The sequence below is a fragment of the Drosophila guanche genome, unplaced genomic scaffold (genome assembly GCF_900245975.1).
Source record: "Drosophila guanche unplaced genomic scaffold, DGUA_6, whole genome shotgun sequence".
Lineage (NCBI taxonomy): Eukaryota > Metazoa > Arthropoda > Insecta > Diptera > Drosophilidae > Drosophila > Drosophila guanche.
The window spans coordinates 3526447-3549491 of record NW_022995748.1 but is presented as its reverse complement, the minus strand read 5'-3'; the positions used below and the strand labels follow the sequence as shown (position 1 = coordinate 3549491).

The 23045-nt window shown below is 43.3% G+C and overlaps 5 protein-coding genes and 1 long non-coding RNA gene across 8 annotated transcripts; 3 read left to right on the top strand and 3 right to left on the bottom strand.

The window, feature by feature from the left end:
• Nucleotides 1–238: 238 nt before the first annotated feature.
• LOC117584488 (armadillo repeat-containing protein gudu) lies at nt 239–2489 on the top strand. Its single transcript, XM_034273412.1, has 3 exons — nt 239–944; nt 998–2249; nt 2320–2489. Exons 1-3 carry the CDS (start codon nt 331–333, stop codon nt 2458–2460), a joined length of 2007 nt encoding a protein of 668 aa, XP_034129303.1. The 5' UTR covers nt 239–330; the 3' UTR covers nt 2461–2489.
• An 85-nt stretch (nt 2490–2574) lies between these two features.
• Nucleotides 2575–4038, bottom strand: LOC117584489 (ras-related and estrogen-regulated growth inhibitor). Its single transcript, XM_034273414.1, has 5 exons — nt 3912–4038; nt 3706–3842; nt 3491–3649; nt 3087–3239; nt 2575–3030 (listed from the first exon to the last, which is right to left on the bottom strand). Exons 1-5 carry the CDS (start codon nt 4018–4020, stop codon nt 2599–2601), a joined length of 990 nt encoding a protein of 329 aa, XP_034129305.1. The 5' UTR covers nt 4021–4038; the 3' UTR covers nt 2575–2598.
• An 11248-nt stretch (nt 4039–15286) lies between these two features.
• On the top strand, nt 15287–16763 carry LOC117584121 (probable trehalose-phosphate phosphatase C). The gene is made up of 4 exons (XM_034272872.1): nt 15287–15360; nt 15590–15734; nt 15858–16479; nt 16541–16763. Exons 2-4 carry the CDS (start codon nt 15670–15672, stop codon nt 16673–16675), a joined length of 822 nt encoding a protein of 273 aa, XP_034128763.1. The 5' UTR covers nt 15287–15360; nt 15590–15669; the 3' UTR covers nt 16676–16763.
• Nucleotides 16734–17785, bottom strand: LOC117584123. Its single transcript, XR_004573829.1, has 3 exons — nt 17721–17785; nt 17052–17121; nt 16734–16967 (listed from the first exon to the last, which is right to left on the bottom strand). It is a non-coding gene; the product is annotated as an uncharacterized LOC117584123 (long non-coding RNA).
• A 442-nt stretch (nt 17786–18227) lies between these two features.
• Nucleotides 18228–21699, top strand: LOC117584120 (probable trehalose-phosphate phosphatase C). Its single transcript, XM_034272871.1, has 4 exons — nt 18228–18384; nt 18444–18768; nt 18836–19022; nt 21373–21699. The coding sequence occupies exons 1-4, from the start codon at nt 18320–18322 to the stop codon at nt 21624–21626; spliced, it is 831 nt and encodes a 276-aa protein (XP_034128762.1). The 5' UTR covers nt 18228–18319; the 3' UTR covers nt 21627–21699.
• A 39-nt stretch (nt 21700–21738) lies between these two features.
• Nucleotides 21739–22868, bottom strand: LOC117584122 (SOSS complex subunit B homolog). 3 transcript variants are annotated; one of them, XM_034272875.1, is made up of 2 exons: nt 22839–22868; nt 21739–22579 (listed from the first exon to the last, which is right to left on the bottom strand). In XM_034272875.1, exon 2 carries the CDS (start codon nt 22569–22571, stop codon nt 21960–21962), a length of 612 nt encoding a protein of 203 aa, XP_034128766.1. In that variant the 5' UTR covers nt 22572–22579; nt 22839–22868; the 3' UTR covers nt 21739–21959. The 3 variants fall into 3 exon arrangements, with proteins under 3 accessions (XP_034128766.1, XP_034128765.1, XP_034128764.1); XM_034272874.1 differs by having other exon boundaries at nt 22713–22845; XM_034272873.1 differs by lacking the exon at nt 22839–22868 and adding an exon at nt 22639–22694.
• Between the last annotated feature and the right edge of the window lie 177 nt (nt 22869–23045).

Sequence of the window (23045 nt, the reverse complement as noted above, 5' to 3'; positions counted from 1 at the left end):
GGGGTTAATCGTTCTCTGTTCGTAATGGCAACTCTTATTACTTGATTTGATATAAGTTGTAAGACTTAACTTTATCCTATTGAAGAGTCATCTTTCCATAAGACTAGAGAGTAAATACAGATTTGTCGGAAAATGTCGGTATTTTTGTGCGATAACTCCAGTATTGGCAAACTCACAATTTAAAATCGATAAGTCAACTACAGTAGGCGGCTTTTTCAAATTTCTGCTTGTGTTTGTGTTACCTAAGCAACACATTTCGTATTTGATCAATACAAATTCCTTTACATAAAAAACACCTGCCAGGCATAAATTCCGATACAAAAAATAAAAATGATTGGCACCGGTTCGAGCAATACAACGCGTCAACGCAAGATTCGAGAGCAATGCGGCTCCTGTCCAAATCGCTTCTCCAAGGACAAGCGCCAGGTGGTGGCCGAGGATTCAGAATCCACTGAGGTGGAGTCCTCTACGGACGAGGAGGATCGCTGGAAGGAAGTGGCACGCACCGCCGAAATCCCCGCCGATTACTACAACATCCAGAAGCTCGTGAAGTACATCAAGGCGGGCAATCAGACGGCCACCATTGTGTCGCTGTGCTGCCTCAAGGACTACGATCTGAGCACACAAATCAATCAGTTTGCCATCCAGGACATTGGCGGACTCGACGTACTGGTCAACATCCTCGAGTGCAGCGACACAAAGTGCTGCCTGGGCGCCCTCACGGTGCTCTCCGAGATTACCCTCAACATAGACATACGCAAGACGATTGTGGATCTGGATGGCATACCCCTGATTGTGGATATTCTGAACTCCTCCATGAAGGACCTCAAGACCATGGCCGCGGAGACGCTGGCGAATGTGAGCAAAGTTCGTTTGGCCCGCAAATATGTGCGCACCTGCGGGGGCATACCCAAGTTGGTGGATTTAATAGACATAAAGCTGAGGTGAGTTCGGGAAGAGAGACCCAATTGAGAGTGATTTTTATCTGCCTTTGCAGCATCCTGCAAACTCCTCGCGATCAACTCAATGGCGACGATCTGGAGTCCCTCAACATGGCACGCGCGGGGGCACGTGCATTGTGGACCCTCGCGGACTCCAAGCACAACATGGAGCAGATGCGGAAGAGCGGCATTGTGCCACTGATGGCACGCCTGCTCAAGTCCTGCCACATCGATGTGGTCATACCCATCATGGGCACGGTGAAGAAGTGCTCCTCGGAGCCGAAGTTCCAGCTGGCCATCACCACGGAGGGCATGATCGCGGACATTGTGACGCATCTGAGTGCCGAGTGCACCGATCTCAAGATGGAGGGCAGCACGGCCATCTACAAGTGTGCGTTCGACGAGACCACCAGGGATCTGGTGCGCGAGGCGGGCGGACTGGAGCCGCTCGTGACCATCATCAAGGACAAGACGGTGCGGGAGAACAAGCCGCTGCTGCGCGGCGCCACGGGTGCCATCTGGATGTGCGCCATTTCGGATGTGAATGTCAGCATGCTGGACAACATGCGCACCGTGAACCATCTGGTGGCTCTGCTCAGCGACGAGGACGATGAGGTGCTGACCAATGTCACTGGCGCCCTGTCCGAGTGCGTGCGCTTCCAGAGCAATCGAATTGCCCTGCGGCAGGCCGGTGGCTTGCCGCTGATGGTGGCGCTGCTGAACTCCTCGCATGCTCCGCTGCTCGAGAATCTCGCCAAATCGCTGAAGGAGTGCGCCGAGGATCCGGACAGCATGCGCATCCTGGAGGACCTTGACGCTGTGCGTCTGATTTGGTCGCTGCTGAAGAACACCAGTGCCCGGGTGCAGGCCCACGCCGCCTACGCCATCTGTCCCTGTGTGCGCAATGCCAACGACTCCGCCGAGCTGGTGCGCAGCCTCGTGGGCGCCATGGAGCTGGTCGTGGGTCTGCTCAAATCGCGCGACATAATGGTGCTGTCCGCTGTGTGCGCGGCCATTGCCACGATTGCCCAGGACCAGACCAATCTGGCCATACTCTCCGATCTGCGGGTTATCTACAAGCTGGCGGATTTGGTCAACACCACAGACGATCTGCTGCGCATGAACCTGGCTGCCGCGGTGGCTGCCTGCGCCTGCTTCGGCAACAACACGGAGGAGCTGGGACGCCTGCGTACGGTCACCCCCATTGTCACCTACATGACCAGTGACAATCCTCTGGTGCATCGCAGCACGGCCATGGCGCTGGAGAAGCTCTCGATGGATCCACAGAATTGCATCACAATGCACCAGGTAGGCAATGCCCTTTGCTCCCTTTGCTCCCTTTGCCTGCCTCTCATGTTTCCCTCTCTTTCTTTTACAGAGCGGAGTGGTTCCCTTTCTGTTGGAGTGCATTGGCTCGACCAACAAGGAGCTGCAGCTGGCTGCCGCTGGCTGCCTGCGCAACATCCGAGAGTTGGCGCTGCGCGCCGAGGAGTATTTGCTCAAGATTGATGATGACTAAGTGGGGCTGTTCCTAGATTATTTTATCCATTTGTTTTCTGTTTTAAATTAAAATATTTGTTGTCCCATTATAACAGCTATCTATGGCATATATTTGGCGCTACATTTCGACTAACTATTCACTCAACCCCCTCCCCCCTCAGTAGCTGGCATTGCTGCCCCTCGTGGAAATGCTCATGCGTCGCTCCACACGGTTTGTGTGCGGCAGCAGGCAGCCCGGAGGCGGATAACGCCAGCGCCTGGGCCGCGACAACAGGGTGCCATCTGTTGAGGCTCGACTCCGGAACGGTGCATCGATGTCGCTGCGAGAGCTGCTCAGGCTGCTGCTCGCAATCTCATCTGTGGATTCTGTGTGATCGCCGCTGCTCTCTTCCAGGCAGGCGCTACCAATGACCAGAAACGAGCGACGTCCCGCGCCCAGTGACGAGGCATCGTAGAAGGAACAGGATCCGGAATCGGGTGTCAGAATGCCATCGGCCGCATTGGCCACATCGCTGGTGGAACGTTTGAGCTTGGGGAATTTGGTGAACACGCGCCAAAAGCGAAACACATCACGAAACACATTGAGTACCTGCAAAAGAGTGGAAACAGTTACAATTGCCTCTCTCTTCTACTGTTAATACGCACCTGATCCACACTCTCTCTGACGGAAATCTCATGGAAACAAGCGCAGGAGAGCTCCCTAAAACGACGCTGTCCCTCTTCCAGGCTTACCATGCGATCTCCGGGCTGATCTGTCTTGTTGCCCACCAATATTACAGGTATATCCAGAGTGTAGTCCTAAGCAAAGAGAGAAAGAGAATTTAAGTGTTGATTGAGCAAAGTCAAGAAATAGCACAGCAACAGCGCTGTTAACAGCCAAAGGTGACAGGCTGTTGCCGCACTTCACTAACAGCCTGCATCCGCTGCCGCCTGCAGCTCTGATAGCGCTCTCTCTCACGCTCTCACGATCCACACAAAAGCAATTGCATTTTCAAGTGGATCCTAATACACGCTGCTGCTACAACAGTTAGGTTTATATGTTTACTCACTTTACTGGCTGATCCCAGCTTGCGTCTTCGCTTGTTGTAATTAATGAGAAACTTCAAGCGACTGCACTCATCGAAGGAGCACTTGTCCGTAATGGAATACATCAGGATGAAGGCATCCGCCCAGCGTATATTCGACTCCAGTGTGACACCATCCAGTTCCTAAGAAAGGAGACCAGTAATCAAAACCGAAAGGAGAGACCAAGAAATGAGCTCACCTGCAGCTGTCCTGTGGCATCGAGTATATCGAACTGCACCTGCTCCTTGTCCAGTGTCGTTTGACATGTGTAGATCTTCTCCAGATTCGGGTCATATTCCCCTATAAAGCGGCGTGTGATAAAACGAACCACCATGGCTGTGGGTGAGGTGCAGATTAACGTATTTAAGGTTTCGAATTTCACAAATGTCGAGGGAAAATGCTCACCCGTCTTGCCCACACCGCTCTGGCCGAGCACCATCACCTTGAGCGTCTTTTGTTTGTTGGTGTGGAGGCCGAGCTTGACCAGCGATGACTTTGGCGAGGTGGCATTCATGGCAGCCAACTAGGAAAAAAAGTCTGCAAAGAACAAAATAAAGAAAAGAAAAAAAAACAATAAGTGGTTGAACTTTAGGCAGCTTCCCGCAATTCGACTAAAGGTTACCCATTGCTGAGATTTATTTATTTGATGTTCCTAGCCACAAAACCAATACACAAATATCTCCTCCGATGCCTGGGCATCGGGCGGCTCTGTTTTGCGTGTCACTTGCTGGGCTGTGTGTGTGTGCGTGGGTGAGTGGCGGGTTTCCCCATGGCTGAGACAATATGTCTGACCCAAATGACTGACATAACCTTTGTGTGCATAGATTCCTGGGCCCAATAACCCACATCAAAGCAACTCCACTGCTGGCCCCGTGTCCCATGGCCTTTATTCCTCGAATCGGGCTAGACCAGGAGGTCGCATTCTTATTTTGGACCCCGCTCCAGCATTATTGCATATTTTCGAGGGCCAAGACAAAAGCTTAAACCTAAGAAGCGAACGCACAACCCAACAAAAGGTTTACTGGGCGTGGGGGAGTGTGCTTGTGTTTTTTATGGCCACCCATGGATATACTTTTAGATACATATATTATCCAATGCATAGTACCGTCATTCATATGTGGCTTACCATCGGGGGTGAAAGTCTGTTTGTGCTCTTGATAAGGTCAACAATGTCAGCGGCAACAAGCCACCGACAACTATGAAACATTTATTGGACACTTTTTGCGTTGTCCTCCAGTCTATGTCTGGAGTCGCAGTCCCTGCATCAGGGACAAGCCCCGCAATACTAAACAACGCGTCATTGTCATGGCCATTAATATTATCATGGCCACGCCTCGAAAGCCGATTAGCGAGGGATGTCAAAACACTTCAAAAAGGAAAGAAGAAAAACACTCGAGCAAAATAGCAAACAATAAAATATCAATTATCACTTGGCACCGAGTGTCACTTTGCTCGCTCATTTGTGTCCTTGGGTTCCATCTTCGATTATTGTCGCGTCCTTACAGTAGGTGACAGCCATCCTGTCGTGTGTTCTGGTGTGTCTAAGTGTGTACAGGAAATGGCAAAGGAAGCTTTCAAAACAGTTCAATGACACGTACCGACGACATGTTACTCAATTAGGTGGCAAATACAGTGCGTCACAGCACGTTAAAGATAGAGACAGATAAGAGAAAAATAAGTGTTCTATTTTGGTTCAAAGTAACTTCAGTAATAGAAATTGAATTGACACAAATAATGAATCCTTTCTAAACCATAAATAGGTTGCCGGAAAATACTATGAACAATGCGCACTCACCGAAATTTTGTATTGAAAAATCAAAGGATGATCCTGGCCTACAATTATTAAATTATCTCGTGCAAGCTAACATCAAATTCATAATTATTGTAGTATTTAATCAGAAAGAAAGGGGGCAAACTCGACAAATTATTAATCAAACTTAAGACACTGAAATGTCTCTATGTTTACTCACTATCGTCACACTTTCGGAGCGCACTGTACACTAAAATCGAACACTAAAGTGAAATAAATGTATCAGACATCAGTAGTTGGTTACCTGCCACTGCCAGAGAGAGAGAGAGAGAGAGACTGACAGAGATAGTTGTGTGCAGACCTGTGCCGCAGTGCTTATTGCGTTCAAAGTTTTGCTGCGTAGATTTTAATTAGTTGGATTTGAAACTCAAACACTTGAGCGGTCCATGATGGCACTGTGCGTGCCTAATGAAGCGTTTACCCGGACTACATTGGCCTCCATCTCTGGCTTGTGCTGGGTGCTGCCAGGACCAGCTGACTCCAGTCTGTGATGGGCCCACGATTTCCGCTTAACCTAATGCAGAGCATCAAGTGGTTTTTGGCAGGGGCTTTAAGGCTCATCCGGAAAGTTTTTGCTGCAGCCAGGCAGGCGACTTCAATTCAACTTTTCTTGCTAATTTGTATTTAATTATAACGAAGAATAGAGCGAGCAGCTCTCGCTCTGTCTCTCTTTGTCATGGAGCAATACCCTCAGAGTCAGCTAATTATCCATCCATCCACCATGCTTTGGTTCTCACACACGCCCGTATCCCAATAAGTGTGCCGCACTGAATTGAATTGTTTTCCCATCCCTCTCTCTATGGCTGTGTTCTCTCTCACTCTCCATGTTTATTTTTTTATTGCGCAGAATATTTTTTGATTCAGTGAAAGGCAAGGGGCGGGGGGAATGGTGTGAGCGTGGTGCAATCAGGCAAGGTGTAAGAGCCAGCTCGGGCGCACATTAATGAGTTCTGAGAAGCAATCTAAGGGCCACACAAAAAAATGGTTAGGGGTACTCGTTTCGGTACTGTTACAAGCGAAATGAAATGGAAACTTTGGCAAAAGGTTTGTGTTTGCTTTGACGAAATATGACAAATAGAATTCAGAGCAAATACTCAATGGGCAGGCTTAATTCTTGTACAGTTGATCCTTTATTTAATGTAATGTAACCTGAACACAAGAGTGGACCGAATTGGGTAAAAGAATAACCAAGAAAAAATGCGCCTATATTTAGTTCCCTTCGAAATTGGAGTCTTTGGAAGAGATTCTTCTTCAGAAACCGCTTGAAGAACTACAAAAATCAGTCAACCATAATAGCGTGAACCATGTGCCCCGAAAATTAAGGCCCCTCCACACCACAGTTATGCAACAAGTTCCACCCACTGAGACACAAATATTTTCTCATTGGCTGATTAACTGCTCATCTTTCATCTCTAGGACCAGGCCTCAAACAAGTGAGTACCCCTTATGTGAGGTAATAACAGGGCTCTTGTTTGCCCTTAATCATCAGGACATTGACCGGACCTTGACATAGGCATTGAAAATAAAAACTCACACTCGCCCTGGACACTAAGAGTGGGTCCTGGACTCAGGAAGGAAAGAGGAGTAGCAGCACCCGAACCTGCCCGGTTGATGACCCGTTTGTGTTTATCAACATACTCGTCCTCATGCGGAGCTCTATTGCGCACTCTGACGCTAACCAGACGAAGATTAAGTTACCGTTGGTCCTCTATTCACTGCATAAGTAGAGCTGCCCCCCCTAGATGGGCACGTGTCGGGTCAGTTGTGGTTGTCATCGCTGGATGTTGATGAGGATGATTATGCCTGCTTGAAATTCCATAGAAAACAAATCAAACTGCCAGCCAAAAACAACAAGTGGTTAGGATGGTGATGATGGTGCAGGAGGGCATTGGGGCTTAACGGGGGTACATCATGTGGGTTGTCATGGTGGCGACGAATTCCACTTTCGGCTAAGGTCATGGGAAGTGCGGCACTTGCTGTGACTCTAGGTGGTTGTACTCTTACGCTGGCAGAGGGTATAATTATTATGACAACATTTTTGTACAGCTGAGGAGGTGACTCTAACGCTGACTTAACAGACTAGGGTAACAGACTGTTACCGCTCTCCGCTGACAGAGGACTGTAAACCCGCTCTCACTCTCTTACGATCCACTCAGCTTTCGAGAACCATTCTTAGATTCTAAGCGAACACTCAATACACTCGCCTACCAGTTGCATCTATTTTAAAATTGATTAACATTCAATCATCTACTCCAGGACCAGTGGCTCTTGTAGTGTATCTTAGCCTTCGGCATTTCCAAACTATTCACTCTTTTACATTGGTGATTGAAGTTGCCTCACTAATGCTACATGGTACTCTCTGTGTTGTCCCCCCTCTCTCTCTTTCTCACCTCTCCCAAAACATTTCCCCGCTCCACATTTCCCGCCGTATTTATGCTCGTCATTCCGTGTTTCAGTGGCGGAGCGGGGCCAGTGCCAGTGCGAGTGTTAACATTAACAACAACGACGACCGTTGCTATTGGTTTCTCTCTTTCGGTTTGTTGGCTATGACCATGAAATCGAAAATGCGTAAAAGTGGTTGGAGTTGGCGGTCAACCTGCCCTCCATTTCCCCCCATGAATTGTAGTCTCACCTTGGCTAGGATTTTAAAAATGTAAAAGTATATTTTTGTGATGTAAAAATATAAAGCAATTGCTTTTATCGATTCTTGAACTGGGGCATTGTCGTCCAAATACAAATACGAGTCGAGCGTCATAAATGTTGTTTTAGTTGGCTCAAATGGATGGGTCGGTCCATGGTGGTTTTATTGTGTTGACTAAGCGTCGTTTAACCGAAGTAAACGCGTCTCTTTTACACCGCAACCAAAATAAAACACAAGTCACGGATGGGAAAAGGAGAAGCCAAAGCTTCAGAGACAGGACTCAGCAGGAGGTGTTGGTAAGTAAATAATTCTGTGTCTGGTAGGATTTTCCAACTAAGCTAAAGGGTAAAGGTAACTTTAAAAAGTTTTAACCTGTTTGAAATATAATATTGAAGGAACAAGGGCAAGGTTAACCAAAAAAAACAAAAAGTAAACTTTTAAGAGTGAAATAAACCAAGAAAAAAACAAAGTAAAATGTCCGTGAATATATTTGAAGGGAAATGCATTTTGCAAGTAAAACAAAAATTAAAAATTCGTTTAACAGCATCTCAGCATAAAGAAAAAGTCTCTAAAATGCCGAAATCTTTTTTTGCCTGTAATTTGATACTCCACTTTGACATTTCTTTAAAAACAAATCAATTTGCATAATAGAAAGCAAAACAGAAGCCTCACAACAAAAAGTTGTTCTATATTTTGTCTAGCAACTTTTTCATAGTCAAATTACTTGGAATTCCCTTTTGCCAGCACCCACTGTACATGCAGAAATACTCGTATATAATTATTATCAAATACCGTTGGCTTTTATCTGCTTTCATTTGGGCCCTTTTCATTTCATTTTCAATCAAAATGTGTTTCCCCCATAAATAATGATAGGATTTATGAGTGCCAAGTGCCCCTGAAAGTGGCTTCCGCCTTGGGACGTCTACTAAAATTGAATATAATTCTCTTTGCTTTAGACATTCCTTGCCACATTCGCCACTTGTCGTAGGCTGTGATTCAAAATATCAATAACTCGGAAGGACCCATTGTTCTCCCTCTTTCCTCTTCACTCTTTTGGTGTCTGCCTTTTACGATCCCCAGCCTCATAAAGTGCTGTCGCACTCGTGTTCCGTTCCCCACTCACTGTGTCATCTGGTCGAAACGATGAATTATTTTGCATACCCTGGAAAGTTGGGTTGGTTTGGGTTTTGCGGGGAGTTGGTAGAGAAGTCAATATAGAAATTATTTAGCATTTTATAATTTAAAAACATTTAATGAACTTGAAAACACTCTTTGTCTAGTGTAACCTTCAGCATGCTAGGGTATCTCCAATTTGTGCCCACTAAAACCTTTCTCTCCTTTGGTCGTATATGTTTTCCTGGTCGCTGTGGCGTTTGTCAACGTTTGCTACTGTTTCTCCGCCCTGTCTGCGGTCGGATGGCAATAAAACGCTTTTGTTTGTGACACCACAAAGTAAAAGCCGGCAGCCACCGCAGCACCGAGTATCGGGTGCTATTAACTAGTTGCTTTATGAACGTGCTAGATGCTTTTTATGTACTCGTAGGCGGTGGTTAAAAGTGTTAAGCTTCGCTCATTATTTATTTTTAAAGAAAATTCGGCAAATGATGGATAGGCAGAATATTTAGAATAAATCCCGCACTCGCAGCCAATAATTAAGAACCTCACGAATAATTTGCATTTCACTTTTGCAAAAATAAACAAGCAAAGGCCTTGCCGCCAAATCTAAAACATATCAAACAAACAAATCACAAACAGAACTAAAGAAACACAGCGAAATTTTGTTGTACGCGTATTTCGAATAGAATTCTCAAAGTCAAACAGTTTTGCACATTCATAGATCTAAAAGCGGAAGTACGGAATGAAGCGATCAAAGCTAATTAATATGATTTACAAATCCAAAGAGTATATGGAAAAAAACATGAGGTTAAAAGTTATGAGTTCGCCTGACTTATGGTCCATGGATGAGACACGAGTCAAGGTTGCGTGCTGGAAAGGCCAAAAATAGCAAACAGAGGTGTAGCCCACAGAGGACAGGGGTTGACCTACAAAAATGTTTCAAAATAACTTAATAAGGTTGTACTTTGATTTGAGTTGCATTTAGAAACATTTAAGGGGAAATTTCGTTAGAATTACCCTCTCGAAAATCCCTTCACTATGCCACTGTCCGGGAAATAATTGTTTACAGAACGCACAAAACTAGAAACAAGAACAAAAGTCAAACATTTGTTTTTAATTTATTATTTGTTTATGAAAGTTCTCTACTTTGTTTCGGTGTTTGTTGCTTGAGCTTTTTTACATTCAATTTAATAATTCTAGTAAATTGAATATTTTATTAAGTTGTATACGCACCACGTCTGATCCACAAAAAAATAATCGTATCTTTTTTGTTTTATGATTATTTTAATTTTTATAACAGCACATTAAAAACATTTACAAAAGCGTGGTAAATATATTTTTTTAATATTTATGGATAACATTTGTTGTTATTAAATCCGTTGAATTTACAAGCATATTTGGCACAATCTTATTTTATGTTCATGTATATCTCTTCTTGAAGATGTGTCTTTATTTTAATTTTATTATTTATAGGTTGTCTCTTTATTTTAATTTTAAATTGTATTTATTTTAATAATTGTTCTTCTCTTTTATGCCAATTTATTTTGTTACAGAATCATTGTTTGCATTTAATTGTTTTGGCCGAATTGTTGACACTTCAGGTTCTCGATGCGTATTAAGCCGCTGGCACATAGCAATTATGCTTTTATACAATATCCGTGCTCGTACTCGTCCAGCCAATGCCAGTCCGCCCAACCACTATCGGGTCCGGTGTTGCGATGCCATCGAAGTGGGCTTATTGCGACGCAGCAGTAGAACCGCCAGATGCGCTCCACCCATTGTAACGCTTCACCCACCACCCACACCACCTGCAGATACGATGCGGCGGCGGCGATGGCGTCAATAAAGTGTTGGCGCGCACTGTGCGTGGACAAATGTAAAATGCACTCTTGACAACACACACACGAACACATGTACACGCCCACAACACGAAACCCGGGAGCACAGTGGGTTCGAGCGCGAAGGAACACGAATGATAACAGCAGGAGACAGGATAGACACCGGACGGACGATAATAAGTTTTTATGCTGAAACGTATACGACACGTCTGCTGCGCTGGCGTTGGCTGAATGAGACGAGGCAGCAGCAACAATAACAAAAGCAGCAGCAACAGTTAGCCACAAAAGTTGCCAGACAAACGCAGCAGCGAAAACGCGCGCAACACAACCCGAAATGAATTAAGACACCACACAAAGGCAGCGACCATTGCGGATGGCAGAGACTTACGATTGTTTCTCTTAGCTCGGGCAACAAATTAATTATGTTCTGAAAAATACAAGAAGTTTCCTGCTGGACACCACCACAAAATTGCATTCGCTAAAGTCTCGTGAACACTTCGAGTACATGCTGCGTGTTCGTGTAGCTTTGCCTGGTTGCATGTTGCGAAACAATGTTGCTGGCAAATGTTTGTTGCTGTGGAGGCAGGACCAAGTGGCTTTTGATTGTTGGTGCCTTCTGTGCATGCGGCGATGTGTTTAGGTCATTTCTTTTCATCTTTAGTGTCTGTATTTACGCCTTGAGCTGTTTAATTATTTAGGGATAAAGGTCAACATGGCTATCGTGCCTATTGAGAAACGTTATTAAATATCGACAGCTGAGTTGGGTTACATTTAAATAATTTAGGCAAAAACTGGCGGGGAATATTCTTTAGTATACATTTCATTCATAACTGCCAATAAAATGTTGTAAGCTTTAGTTTCAGCTTTCCTCTATTGAATATATTTTATTGGGTGCCATAATAATATTCAAACATCTTGATTTTGAATGACGAACTTCAGTTCCAAATCATCTCTTAACGTAATGGGATAAAGGGATTTATTATCATCCAATCATGGCCTTTCGTATCAGACTGTCTTCTCGAATCAACTGACAGTAACAAAAATGTATCTGTCTCTGTGGCACGCTTCATCCTCGTACAAACATGCCTCCTCGACAGGAGGGTGGCCGGCAATCCAGGTTTCCGCCCAACTGACCTTCACTTAACATTAGGCCCAAAAAAAAACAACAAAGAACAAACACAAGCAAAAATACAGAAAAAAAACAGGAGCAGAGTGAGGAAAGTATGCAAACATTTTCCATGTAATTGGCAATAAGCCATGCCCTAATGCTAGACCAAACACTACGCCCACACACAGCACAGACACAGACAGGCAGATGTTTACACGCCTTTCCACGCGCTGGGAGGGGGGACTGACTGGTGGGTGGGCAACCTGTTGACATCGCACTCACTAATTGCTTCTGACAGTGGCAACAGGTTAGATTTTGTCAGATGAGCTGAACATCCATTTTGTTTAACTCAACTCCACGGCCCCCTCCCACACACTCGACTGCCTTGGGGTTGGTAGCAAGAAGAAACCTGTTCTGCCCATACCCCAATTCTCGATTGATTTACGGCTAGCACAGGAGTGGCACGCCCAACTTCCTGGGTCCAGGTCAACGTCATAGTCATCTGTCATTTTGCATTCTTGTTGTTTACGCACCACGAACGAAAAGGTGTTCAAAACAATCTCCCAACCCCACCCAGCTACACGTATTATTATCATTTTTCGCAACTAATTTACGTAGGTGGAAAACTCTGACAATTTTAAGGTTGCTTGGGAGTTGTTTTTAAGCCAAAGAAAGTCTCGCTGCATTATGATAATTATGTCTACGTACACATGGTTTAACTCGATAAATTATTTACTAAATTATTACCATACAAAAATGATGACAATCCATTTTACATTCAGCCTGAAAGTAGACCTTAAACATTTTTAAAATATTTTATAGAAAATAGCCTAGCACTTCATGAGGATAATGCATGATTAATGGATAGTTGTTGGAGCTTGAATAGTGTACAAATATACCAAAAACACACTTAAATTCAAGTATAAACAGTCACTTTTCCTTCAAATTCACTCATCAAATGTTTGGGCATCGAAAATTAAATTTCAGGAATTTCATTTGGAAGCTAAATCTAATAATAATTAGTTCCAAAAGAGTTTATATTAAAACAAACCATAATTAATGTTATTTTCCACCTTCCAAAATGCATTACCATTACCCTTACCCCATGTAGGAGCATTTCCAACCACTGTGCCCACTGTTTGGCTATTTTGCTAAGTGTTTTCTAAATTCTATTTATGACCGCCAAGACCTCCTCTGCCCCCTGTGGCCTATTACCTGTTCAGCGAACTTGTTCTTCGAGCTTTTGGAAAAGCTTTCCGAGAAAAACAAAATTCCGAAAATAATAAAAACAAAACCGATTCAATCATTGGCAAAAATATTTACCATTCAATTCGTTGCAAAGTGGCAGCTAGTTTTATTTCCATTAATTGACAGATTTCGATCTGACAAATTCCGCAAATTAAGATCTGTGACAAGCCAACCAGTGAAAAAATTGTTGCAAAAGTGAGTGAGAAAATGCATTTGGGAAAACAGCGAGCGATGTGTCCGTGTCAATATTTTGATGTCTGCCTGAAGGGGGAAGCGCTTCCACCCACTGACCCATGTCTGTGGGAGCTGTTGTTCCAACTGTCGAAGAGGGTGTGGACAGATGTGCGATGATGCCACACCAGACACTTGTTTACAGTGCAAAAATTTGCTGTGATCTAATTAAAGCTAAATTAGCAGTCGGCTATATTCGTACATATGTACATACATAAGTACATAGGCTTCTGTGGTCATGTCGATTGCCCCAATTCGACTATAAACAACTCTCGGCTTGGCCCGCATCGGGTAGGGCCACAGAGAGAGCGCGAGAGTCCATTCCCCCTGGATATGAGTGGGTTGTCTGCTCTGCTCTGCTCTGCTCACACTCTCCCTCCCCACCTCTATAACGATGCGATAATACTGTTTGTATCGCTAGTAAACAATTTGGTCAGGTCTGGGTCTGGGCCTCGGTCTAGCTTTCTGTCTGCTTCAGAGCATGCTTCTGAGGCATGTTCTGGTTCCCCCGACTGCGTGATTCACTTGCCGCAGCACGCTTACAACCTGTAATATCGACTATAATCAAGCCATTAAAGACGATTATCAATGGGAGTTTCCTATGTTTAGCAAGTCAATATTTGTCTTTGGAAGTTGGAAGTTTGGAGTTGGTAGACACAGTTGATAGTTGGACAAATGTGTATATTCAATGGAAAATCTTTCTAATTTATTTGCGATAAATGAAACCATAGTCTGAAGATCATCGCTGTAATGCTTATTTATCAACAAAAAGGTTTAAAGCCTGGACCCGTTCTATCTGAAATAAAGATAAAGGAACAAAGTAATCAGAAAAGAGTTTCACACAATTTTTACATTTAATCTTTTGGACTATAAATATATCTTTATTTACTGGAAAATGATCTGCCAAATGAGTTACAGTAATAAAAGCAATAAATAGTAATACAAATAGTTATGTAAATGAATATTTAGTATGTATTACCTTCCATTCAATTTATATATATTTAATTAAATTTTAAATATCACCCAAAAACGAATACAATTATGCATAAAACATCTCATAGAATGGATTACTGCTAAGTTCCCCAATAAAAGTCCTTATAATTTGCAATGCAAACCAATTGTCCGACTATCCTCTAAACTGTATCTCCCCACAACCCCATTACCCATTTGGCACTTATGTCTAAGTATCTCCCCCCTTCACCTCTTTGGAATTTTTGTCTCCATCTCCGTAGCTTTCGCGTGTCGCGCTCATGCTGTGGCTATTATTAGACGCGCTGTTGTCGCCTAATCAATTCCAGTGCATGCAACAAATATTTGTGCCCCAAAATCGCGAGGCCAGATTCGGTTGGGATTAGGAGATGGGTTTAAGAGTGGGTTACCTCCTGCCGACAGACACGCGCATAGTCACGTCAAAGGGATTTGTCGGAGGAGAAGGACAGGGTCGAGGACATAACCAGATTTGCATTCTCATTACCCATTAAAGCGGATTTAAGGGGGGGAAGGAGAGCCCTGGGTTAAAGGCGATTGTATGAAATTAATGCATTTTTGGGATTCTGTTTTTATGAACATCGAAATGAAAATGAAAATGAATGAAAGAGAAGGCAATGCACGCGCCAGCCACGAAGGTAATGCATGATGCATGGAGAACAGAGGACAGATGACACTCTCTCTCTCTCTCTCTCTGCCTTTGTTCCCTGTCCAAACAAACAAAAACAACAACAACAAAAAGAGTGTTTGAGGAAACGAACGGAACATCGCTATATAAAACTGCAGTCGGCAGCGAGGCAACAAGTCAAAACGCATTGAAGATCCATCAGGGGCAGGTGTCTAAAAGCCAAGCCAATAGAATTCATTGATAAAAGGTAAAACTTAAAGAGATAGTTAGCGAAAGAGAGAGAGAGAGAGCGGGAGAGAGCGGGAGAGTGTGACTTTACAGCAAATGCGATTTCTTATCAATAGAGAGAGAGAGAGAAACTATCAGCCGCTTTATAGGCAGGCAACCCCTCACAGTTGTAGCTCAGACATTGAGACAGCAGCAAGCAGATAAGACCACAAAACACGGAACTAATATTCTTCCATTCAAAATTCTAGTGCAAAGCCAAGCAAAAATCATATACCTTTTGGTACTGATCGTCAGCGTAGCCAGAAGTAATCAGGAAGAAATCATCAGAATGCCCGAGAAGAGAGTTGCACCCGTGATCAGCCGCCTGGAGGAGTTTGAGCAGAAGCTGCCTGGGTAAGTCCAAGACATAAATCTGCGCTAATCTGCGATGACCTTGTCCATGTCATGTAACCAGGAAAATTGCTGATAAGAGTATTAATCTCTCTCCTCTCTCCTCTCTCCTCTTTCTGATTTTAGCTACCTGAATAGACACAATAAGTTGGCAATTCTTTTGGATTACGATGGCACTTTGGCGCCCATTGCGGATAACCCCAGCAAGACACAGATGCCCGTGGAACTGGAGAAGACACTCCACAAATTGGCCAAGCATCCGCAAATCTTTCTGGCTGTCATCTCGGGTCGTGGCCTGAAGGATGTGCAGGCTCGCGTGAGCATCGATGGCACCACTTATGCGGGCAATCATGGCCTGGAGATCGAGTATCCAGATGGCTCGAGGCATGACTACGAGCTGCCTGCTGAAATCAAAAAGAACTACACGGACATGGTCAGAGAACTCAAGGAGAAGGTGGAGGTGAATGGCGCCTGGGTGGAGGATAAGCGGGTGTCGCTCACCTATCACTACCGCGACACACCTGTGGAGCTGAAGGACACACAGAAACAGCTGGCCACGGAGATCTGTCTGCGCCATGGGTTCCGGCCAAATCAGGCCCATGAGGCCATTGAGGCTAAGCCTCCAGTCAATTGGAACAAGGGCGAGGCTGCCCTCTACATTCTGAAGCAAAAGTTTGGAGACAATTGGCACAAGGATGTGCGAGTTGTTTTTGCCGGCGATGATACCACCGATGAAGATGCCATGAGGGTGAGTCTTAGTCTCTTTTTGTCAACGAAGCGTTTTCTATTTAGTTTTCTGTCTTTTTCAGGTTCTCCAAGGCTTGGGTCGCTCATTCCGCATTGCCACCGATGAACAGATCCAGACCTTTGCAGACTTTCGATTGCCCAAACAGGCTCTCATGACCGATCTTCTCAAGTGGATAGCCCAAGTTTATGTGTCCTAGAATTTATGGCTTAATTAGTGATATAATAAGTGAGATTTTAATGTATACTCGAGGCAGATTACAAAATAAAGGAAGGGTAGACGATCAACTGGAATTGGAATGTTGTGTGTCTAGCAATCAAGAAACATTTAATAGCCACAAGCTATTGCTAAATAAAATGTGTATAAATCGAATTATTCGGCTCATTTCTTAAATTAGCATAGATAGAGCATAGTTTAGCTGTGAGTCCATTGCCAGGGTAATGAAGGGGTTTCCTTTACATGATAGAAAAATGACAGAAACGTTCACACATCTAGAATGATGACACGAGAAGATTATTTAAGTTAGATTAATGAGAAAAACAAGGAACCACATTTGTATGTAAAAATTGACTCACCAGTTGGATCAACATGTAGAGATTGTCATGTAAGCACAAGCCTCCCGTATGCACAGCCATTTGTATACCTCTACGATCAGTGGAAATGTAAGAGATCAGTATAATATCAGATAGGTTGAAGAACAATTTGAACAAAATAAGTGCCACAAACGTAAGTACCATAAATGAAGAATCGGCTTAGGGCTGAACCAAATCAATTAATAATTTGAAACGTTTATTTATGTATATCGATTCTATATTTATTATGACTAAAACCTAAGCGTTAATCTGAGACAAAGCAACAACAACATCTGCCAAATTGCAGCAGCAGATTGCTGTATAAAAATGTAGAAAATGTTTAAATTATTCAATCCCATCTGCAGCTATTTGTATTAAACATATATTTCGATCTATCATCTACAAAACACCTGCAAGATATCAACTAAGATTTTCGAAGAGAATTTTCCATCAATCGGGATTAAGAACTATAAGAAACTTCTATAAGATATACATTGCGAGATCTAGGTCTTGTTTAATTGATCCGCTGATAAATTTATAGATTCTTTAATCTTATAAGAAACACATTGAAGATCAAAGGAAAGTATTGAGTAGATAGATACTTCTGAGCACATCTTCTATAGAAATGGATTAATAGTAGATACAAAGATAGTTGTTGAAATTAATATATACTGAGTAAATCCACGTTTCCCGATCGCCAACACAAAGTCAACGCGTTCTTCTCTGCCCAATGTGTGTCAACCACTACCCAGAATGATTCCAAAAACACGAACGACCTCAAACAAAGGTGCATCAAAGGCATCGTCACCATATAACCACTCGTTCTGCCTCTCGTTCTGCCCCAAGACTCTGCTCTGTCATTAGAGATTTTTGTGTGTACAGAAGAATCCGTAGAGATCGTGTGTGTATATTCATTCTTTTCAGTTATATATGTAAGAACAGGCCAGCATATACACGAGAAGATCCATTATAGAATGTGTTTTTTTATGCGCATATGCCTCATAAATATTGTGGGAATTACTTGGCCAACGTACGGCTGCCAGGGTTGCCACCACCACTCAGCGAGAGAGAGAGAGAGAGAGAGAGAGAGAAGTTGACGAAGAGAGAGCATGAGAGATGAGATCGGATCGCGGATACTTATAGATCATAAGCGATGTGCGGTTGTTGAGGATCGCTGGTCATTAGTATTATTAAATCGGTCGAGGTACGTCCAGCACGGCGCGCAGTTTCCGGTAGATACAAAACAAAATCGTATAAAGAGTGGCTATAAAATGGCAGAGCAAAAGAAGGCACCGCTCTTGAAGAAGGAGGAGGAGTACGTCAAGGCGCTCGAGGGGTAAGTTCTCCAAAGGATATGCAGCAGGACTGGAATTAAGTATCCATTTTTGTGCACAGTTTTATTGCACCCGAAAAGGATCAGGTTGTCCTGCTGCTGGACTACGATGGCACTCTGGCCCCACTCACCGAGGAGCTGTCCGTGATGCCCAAGGATACAGAGATCAACATCAAGAAATTGGCTGCCAATGAGAAGATCTTCATGGTTGTGTTCTCCGGTCGCGAACTGAGCGAGATCAAGAACCATCTGAAGTTCCCCAATGTCACCTATGCCGGTAACCACGGTCTGGAGGTGGAGTATCCCTCCGGCAAGAAGTTCAAGATTGAAATGCCCGAAGAGCTGCTGGAGAAGCACAACAAACTGGTGGCCGAACTCAAGGAGAAGGTGGGACTTGAAAGCAAGAAAACTGTTCTCAGAATATTAATCAAATATATTCCCATTTTTGCCTTAGGTTGTGTGCTCTGGTGCCTGGGTGGAGGACAAGAAGATCTCCGTCACCTATCACTACAAGGGCGTCACCGATAAGCTGAAGGCCAAGCTCATTGCCGAGGCCAAGGGTCTGATCCAGTCCCATGGCTTCCAGCTGATTGAGACGCCCTATGCCCTGGAGGGCAAGCCACGCGTCAACTGGGACAAAGGTAAGTTTCATTTCTAAATATATTCGATTTGTATCATCAAACCCGTTGAGCAACTGTTGCCATCCATTACGGTGACTGCCAAGGAGCTGTCCCCGTGGCATTCCATTGTCAACCCGTCCACACTTCGGCACCTGCTCGAAACAATTCGATTTTTGACTCTATGCTTCGATGATTTAATTATTGCCAACATTTTTCCCTGTACGTGGGCGTCTTTCAAGAGACGAAAAATATTTTCACGAAACAAAAATCGGACTAAATTAAAATCTCTCACACAAAGATACAAAAATAAATATGTGTCTGTGGATGCCTTTACATATAACGAAATATTCTTCTAGACAAAACATCCCGCAGCCAACTGATGTCAAAAGCACGCCCAAACATATATGTATATTCCCTCATCCTACGAGATATATGTATATCTATATACTGGTATATATAGTCACTCACTCGCCCGATTCCTTATGATAAATTAACAAAACTTTGTGATTTTTCATACACAAAAGTTTTCACTTTCGATTCGAATCTTTGAGTCACAATATTTGAAGGAAAGTTTTCCCTGTTCTACCAGAAAAATGTAAATTCCGTCTAAGTTTGTTGGTGGGGTATGCGTAATTTTAGATGAATGGAACCAAATGGGGGGCGAAACGAATTTGATGTTGATGACGTTTTCAGCTAACTTCAAAAGATACATGTAAATGTGCATAGATATGGATGTAAATGTGGAACAGACTTTGAGAGATGCATTTTTTAAATATACTCCTCACTTTTAGGTTAAAAATACTTGTAGAAACAATTAGGGAAGTCAGCATAGGCGCATTAAAAATGGTTCAAGTGCAAACAAAATATAAAAAGTCTCTTTTTTCCATACCAAACTATTATAAAAATATTCTAAAAATCTATGGAAATATGCAAAATTTATTACCCCTCGCATAATTTACTTTCAATAATATTCAAGCTAGTCTATCTACTATTTACCATGCCAAACTATTTACAATTTATGGCTAAAACCATGTTCAATAATATTCACATTAATAAATATTTTCTATCCCGTTTTTAAATCCTCCTAAAAAATTCAATAAATTCAAATGCATTGCTTAAATTCCACAAGCTAAAATTTGCCACACAAAACAGTAACGAAAAATGTGCATATATTCCACTGGAGATTTATGAGACCCACTTGTCGCCTCTGTCCTCTAACCAAAGTCCCATATCAAAAGCATCTCCCAGGCCAATGAGCCGTGGCGACAAAATACAAGATAAATATATATCTTTGAGACAGATATATATTTCGTGTATGAAATGCGTGAAAATCAAAAATTAATTATGATTGTGTACGCCTCCAAAGGCAATAAATTTCTAACAGGCAGAACCGAAATTGTTGCAAAAAGAAAGAAAGCAAAAAAAAGGCACACGGAAAAAATGTTTATTTTATTTCGCCAAGATAAATTTGTTTCTTCGGACTTGTACAAAAGAGAACTGGGAATTGTTGGTGCCGTCTGAAAAAAAGAGAAAACTGCAACATGGCTATGGGTCTGGGGACTTAAATGATCTACAGACTGCGTCACCAATTAAACAAAAATGTAGCGACAAAATAACATAATTAAAAAAAATAATACCCCCGAGAGAGAAGTACAGACAAATGATCTATATAGATGATACATGTATCTACGACTCCTTACTGTGTACCGAGCGAGCCGCTAAATGATTTCAATTTCATCCTCTTCTCAAACACTCATTTACTTGGCCAAGGCAAACCAACAACCGAAACGAAACCCAGAAGATTCGCCCACGTAGGCGGCTATAAATAAATCCATCCACAGAAAAAAAGAGAGAGAAAAAGAGGCAACTCAGAATGGGGCAGCATTCAGTTCTGTTTCTTGGCGCTGCAGGCGTTTTCTACAATCCAAAATGTGTGTCTAGCAAAACAATTCTTAAAATTTAGAACAATTTTTGTGTTTATGGAACAGTTTTTGGATGATTCCCAGCAGTTCAACACACATTTGCATACCACTCGCTGGGGTTATTGTTTCCATTGTGTTTAGTTTTGGATTCAGATCAGATCAAATGGCGACCAAAAGCTGAGAACAGAATGGAATGAGCTGGAATTTTAAATTATTTATTATACATTTTTGTATGCCAAAATGAAGGTATTCTTATAGATCCCATAGCCTTAATAGATTTTTATTTAATCTGATGGTATTCCCATCTTGGGTAATAATATTTTTGTAAGGGATTTGCTTTTCCCTGTAAATCGAAGAATTAAAGCTCAACTTTAGGAATTCCTCTACACAATTCTCTCCCAAATAAAATCCCTTTTTATAAACCCAAAATCTGTTCTTTACCATTATAGGAGAGGGCGCCAAGATGATTCTGGAGAAGCAGTTCGATGCCGATTGGGCCAAGAACCTGAAGATCATCTATGTGGGCGATGACACCACCGATGAGGATGCCATCAAGGTGCTGCATGGCATTGGCAAGACCTTCCGCGTCTCAGAGCTGCCAACGCTGAAGACCTATGCCAACTATCAGATCAAGACCGTCGAGGAGGTTGGTTGGTTGCTGAAAGCCATCCAGGCCTACTACGAGAAGAAGAAGAAGGTCTAAGAAATTTATCATCGAACAAAAAAGAGGATTAGAGGCATAAGCTAAAATTCCACGCGCTCGCACACTCACACATCACAAACACACACCAACACACACTACAAGAGATGGAGAATGTTCTTAAGGATCGTTTTTATGTGAATGTTGTCTTAAAAGTTCTAACAAAATTATCTTGGAAATGTATCCGATGAAAAATGCTGCACAAGCTCTCCATATCTGATTTGTGTCTTTTCGAATTTGCAAAAATAAAACATAACTACAATATTTTAAACAATTTGTAGGCTCTTATTCTAATGGGAAATCCCTGTTCATGTCTTGGATCCATCCTAAGTCGGCTTAGCGCCGCTCCGCTTTGTGGGAGGCACCACGTCCGCCGCCTCTGCCACCGCGTGTGCCCTGCTTCACCACTGTCTGTGGCGCAGTGGGTGCGGCTGCGACTGCTGTGGCGGGAATGGTAGGCTGCACCACGGCTCCGGGCAGAACCACCGGCACGACGGCAGGAGAGATGCCCGCCGGACCGCCTTTGGCTGGCACGCCCGAGGGACCCACAGCGGGCAGACCGCCCGGCAGTACGACGGGCGACGCCACCAGTGCTGGCTCGGGCCTTTTGGGTTCACTCATGTTGAGATTCTCGTTGAAAATCATGCAGAATTCGCCGATTTTAAAGACTTCGCCATTCTTGCCGGAATAGAGGGTGAGGCAGTGCCGCCAGAGACAGGCATAGCCCTTGGTCAGTCGAATGATGTCCCCGGGAATGATTAGTTTTCCGGGCTCGTCCCAAATGGAGACATTTATGCTGGCCGTGTGGTCGCCCACCTTGAAGTTGCGCACCTCACGGTTCTCCTTCGTGACAGTGGCGGAGCCCACCTCCAGGACTATGAAGATCACATTGATGTTCTTCAGGCCCGGCTTGATGTCCTTGATGGGTATACAATCCACGTTGTACATGTTCAAATCTGAAAGATCCCAAAATTAATAATTTTGTCCAGGAAAATATTTTCTGCGCTTCATTTAGAATTGACTTAGGGATGGGACAAATATGCCGGAACCTGTTCCTTCGCAGCAGTGCCTTGTTATTACAATGCTTACTTAAAGTTAATAACTTTATTCAGTTTACAGAATTGATTTAATAATTGCAGATTAGCGCTCGAGGGTCTAATCGACTGAAACATTTAATACAAAATATGTAAACAATTTGAGGTGCCAAAAACTCACATCTCTAGAAGATGTCACCTGCAGTGTTGGTAAACGAGTGCACTCATCGCTGGTCCGGTTTGGTATTATGAAGTAAAAGCATGTCTGGTCACAACAAAAATTCAAAATAATTGTAAAAAAATACATTAAAACTGATAAACGAAAATTAGCTTGAATGCAATATTTTTCTTGCGATTTGATCTAGTTTCTGCAATAATATTTTATTTC

Bases quoted from the DNA above. Each gene is read 5' to 3' on its own strand.
- LOC117584488 (XM_034273412.1), top strand. From the start codon at position 331: ATGATTGGCACCGGTTCGAGCAATACAACGCGTCAACGCAAGATTCGA. The intron at 945-997 runs GTGAGTTCGGGA...CTGCCTTTGCAG, and splicing joins TTAATAGACATAAAGCTGAG to CATCCTGCAAACTCCTCGCG. The intron at 2,250-2,319 runs GTAGGCAATGCC...TTTCTTTTACAG, and splicing joins ATTGCATCACAATGCACCAG to AGCGGAGTGGTTCCCTTTCT.
- LOC117584489 (XM_034273414.1), bottom strand. From the start codon at position 4,020: ATGAATGCCACCTCGCCAAAGTCATCGCTGGTCAAGCTCGGCCTCCAC. The intron at 3,843-3,911 runs GTGAGCATTTTC...CCTCACCCACAG, and splicing joins GAGCGGTGTGGGCAAGACGG to CCATGGTGGTTCGTTTTATC. The intron at 3,031-3,086 runs GTGCGTATTAAC...ACTCTTTTGCAG, and splicing joins TCAGAGAGAGTGTGGATCAG to GTACTCAATGTGTTTCGTGA.
- LOC117584121 (XM_034272872.1), top strand. From the start codon at position 15,670: ATGCCCGAGAAGAGAGTTGCACCCGTGATCAGCCGCCTGGAGGAGTTT. The intron at 15,735-15,857 runs GTAAGTCCAAGA...TTCTGATTTTAG, and splicing joins TTTGAGCAGAAGCTGCCTGG to CTACCTGAATAGACACAATA. The intron at 16,480-16,540 runs GTGAGTCTTAGT...TGTCTTTTTCAG, and splicing joins CCGATGAAGATGCCATGAGG to GTTCTCCAAGGCTTGGGTCG.
- LOC117584120 (XM_034272871.1), top strand. From the start codon at position 18,320: ATGGCAGAGCAAAAGAAGGCACCGCTCTTGAAGAAGGAGGAGGAGTAC. The intron at 18,385-18,443 runs GTAAGTTCTCCA...TTTTGTGCACAG, and splicing joins TACGTCAAGGCGCTCGAGGG to TTTTATTGCACCCGAAAAGG. The intron at 19,023-21,372 runs GTAAGTTTCATT...TTACCATTATAG, and splicing joins ACGCGTCAACTGGGACAAAG to GAGAGGGCGCCAAGATGATT.
- LOC117584122 (XM_034272875.1), bottom strand. From the start codon at position 22,571: ATGTACAACGTGGATTGTATACCCATCAAGGACATCAAGCCGGGCCTG.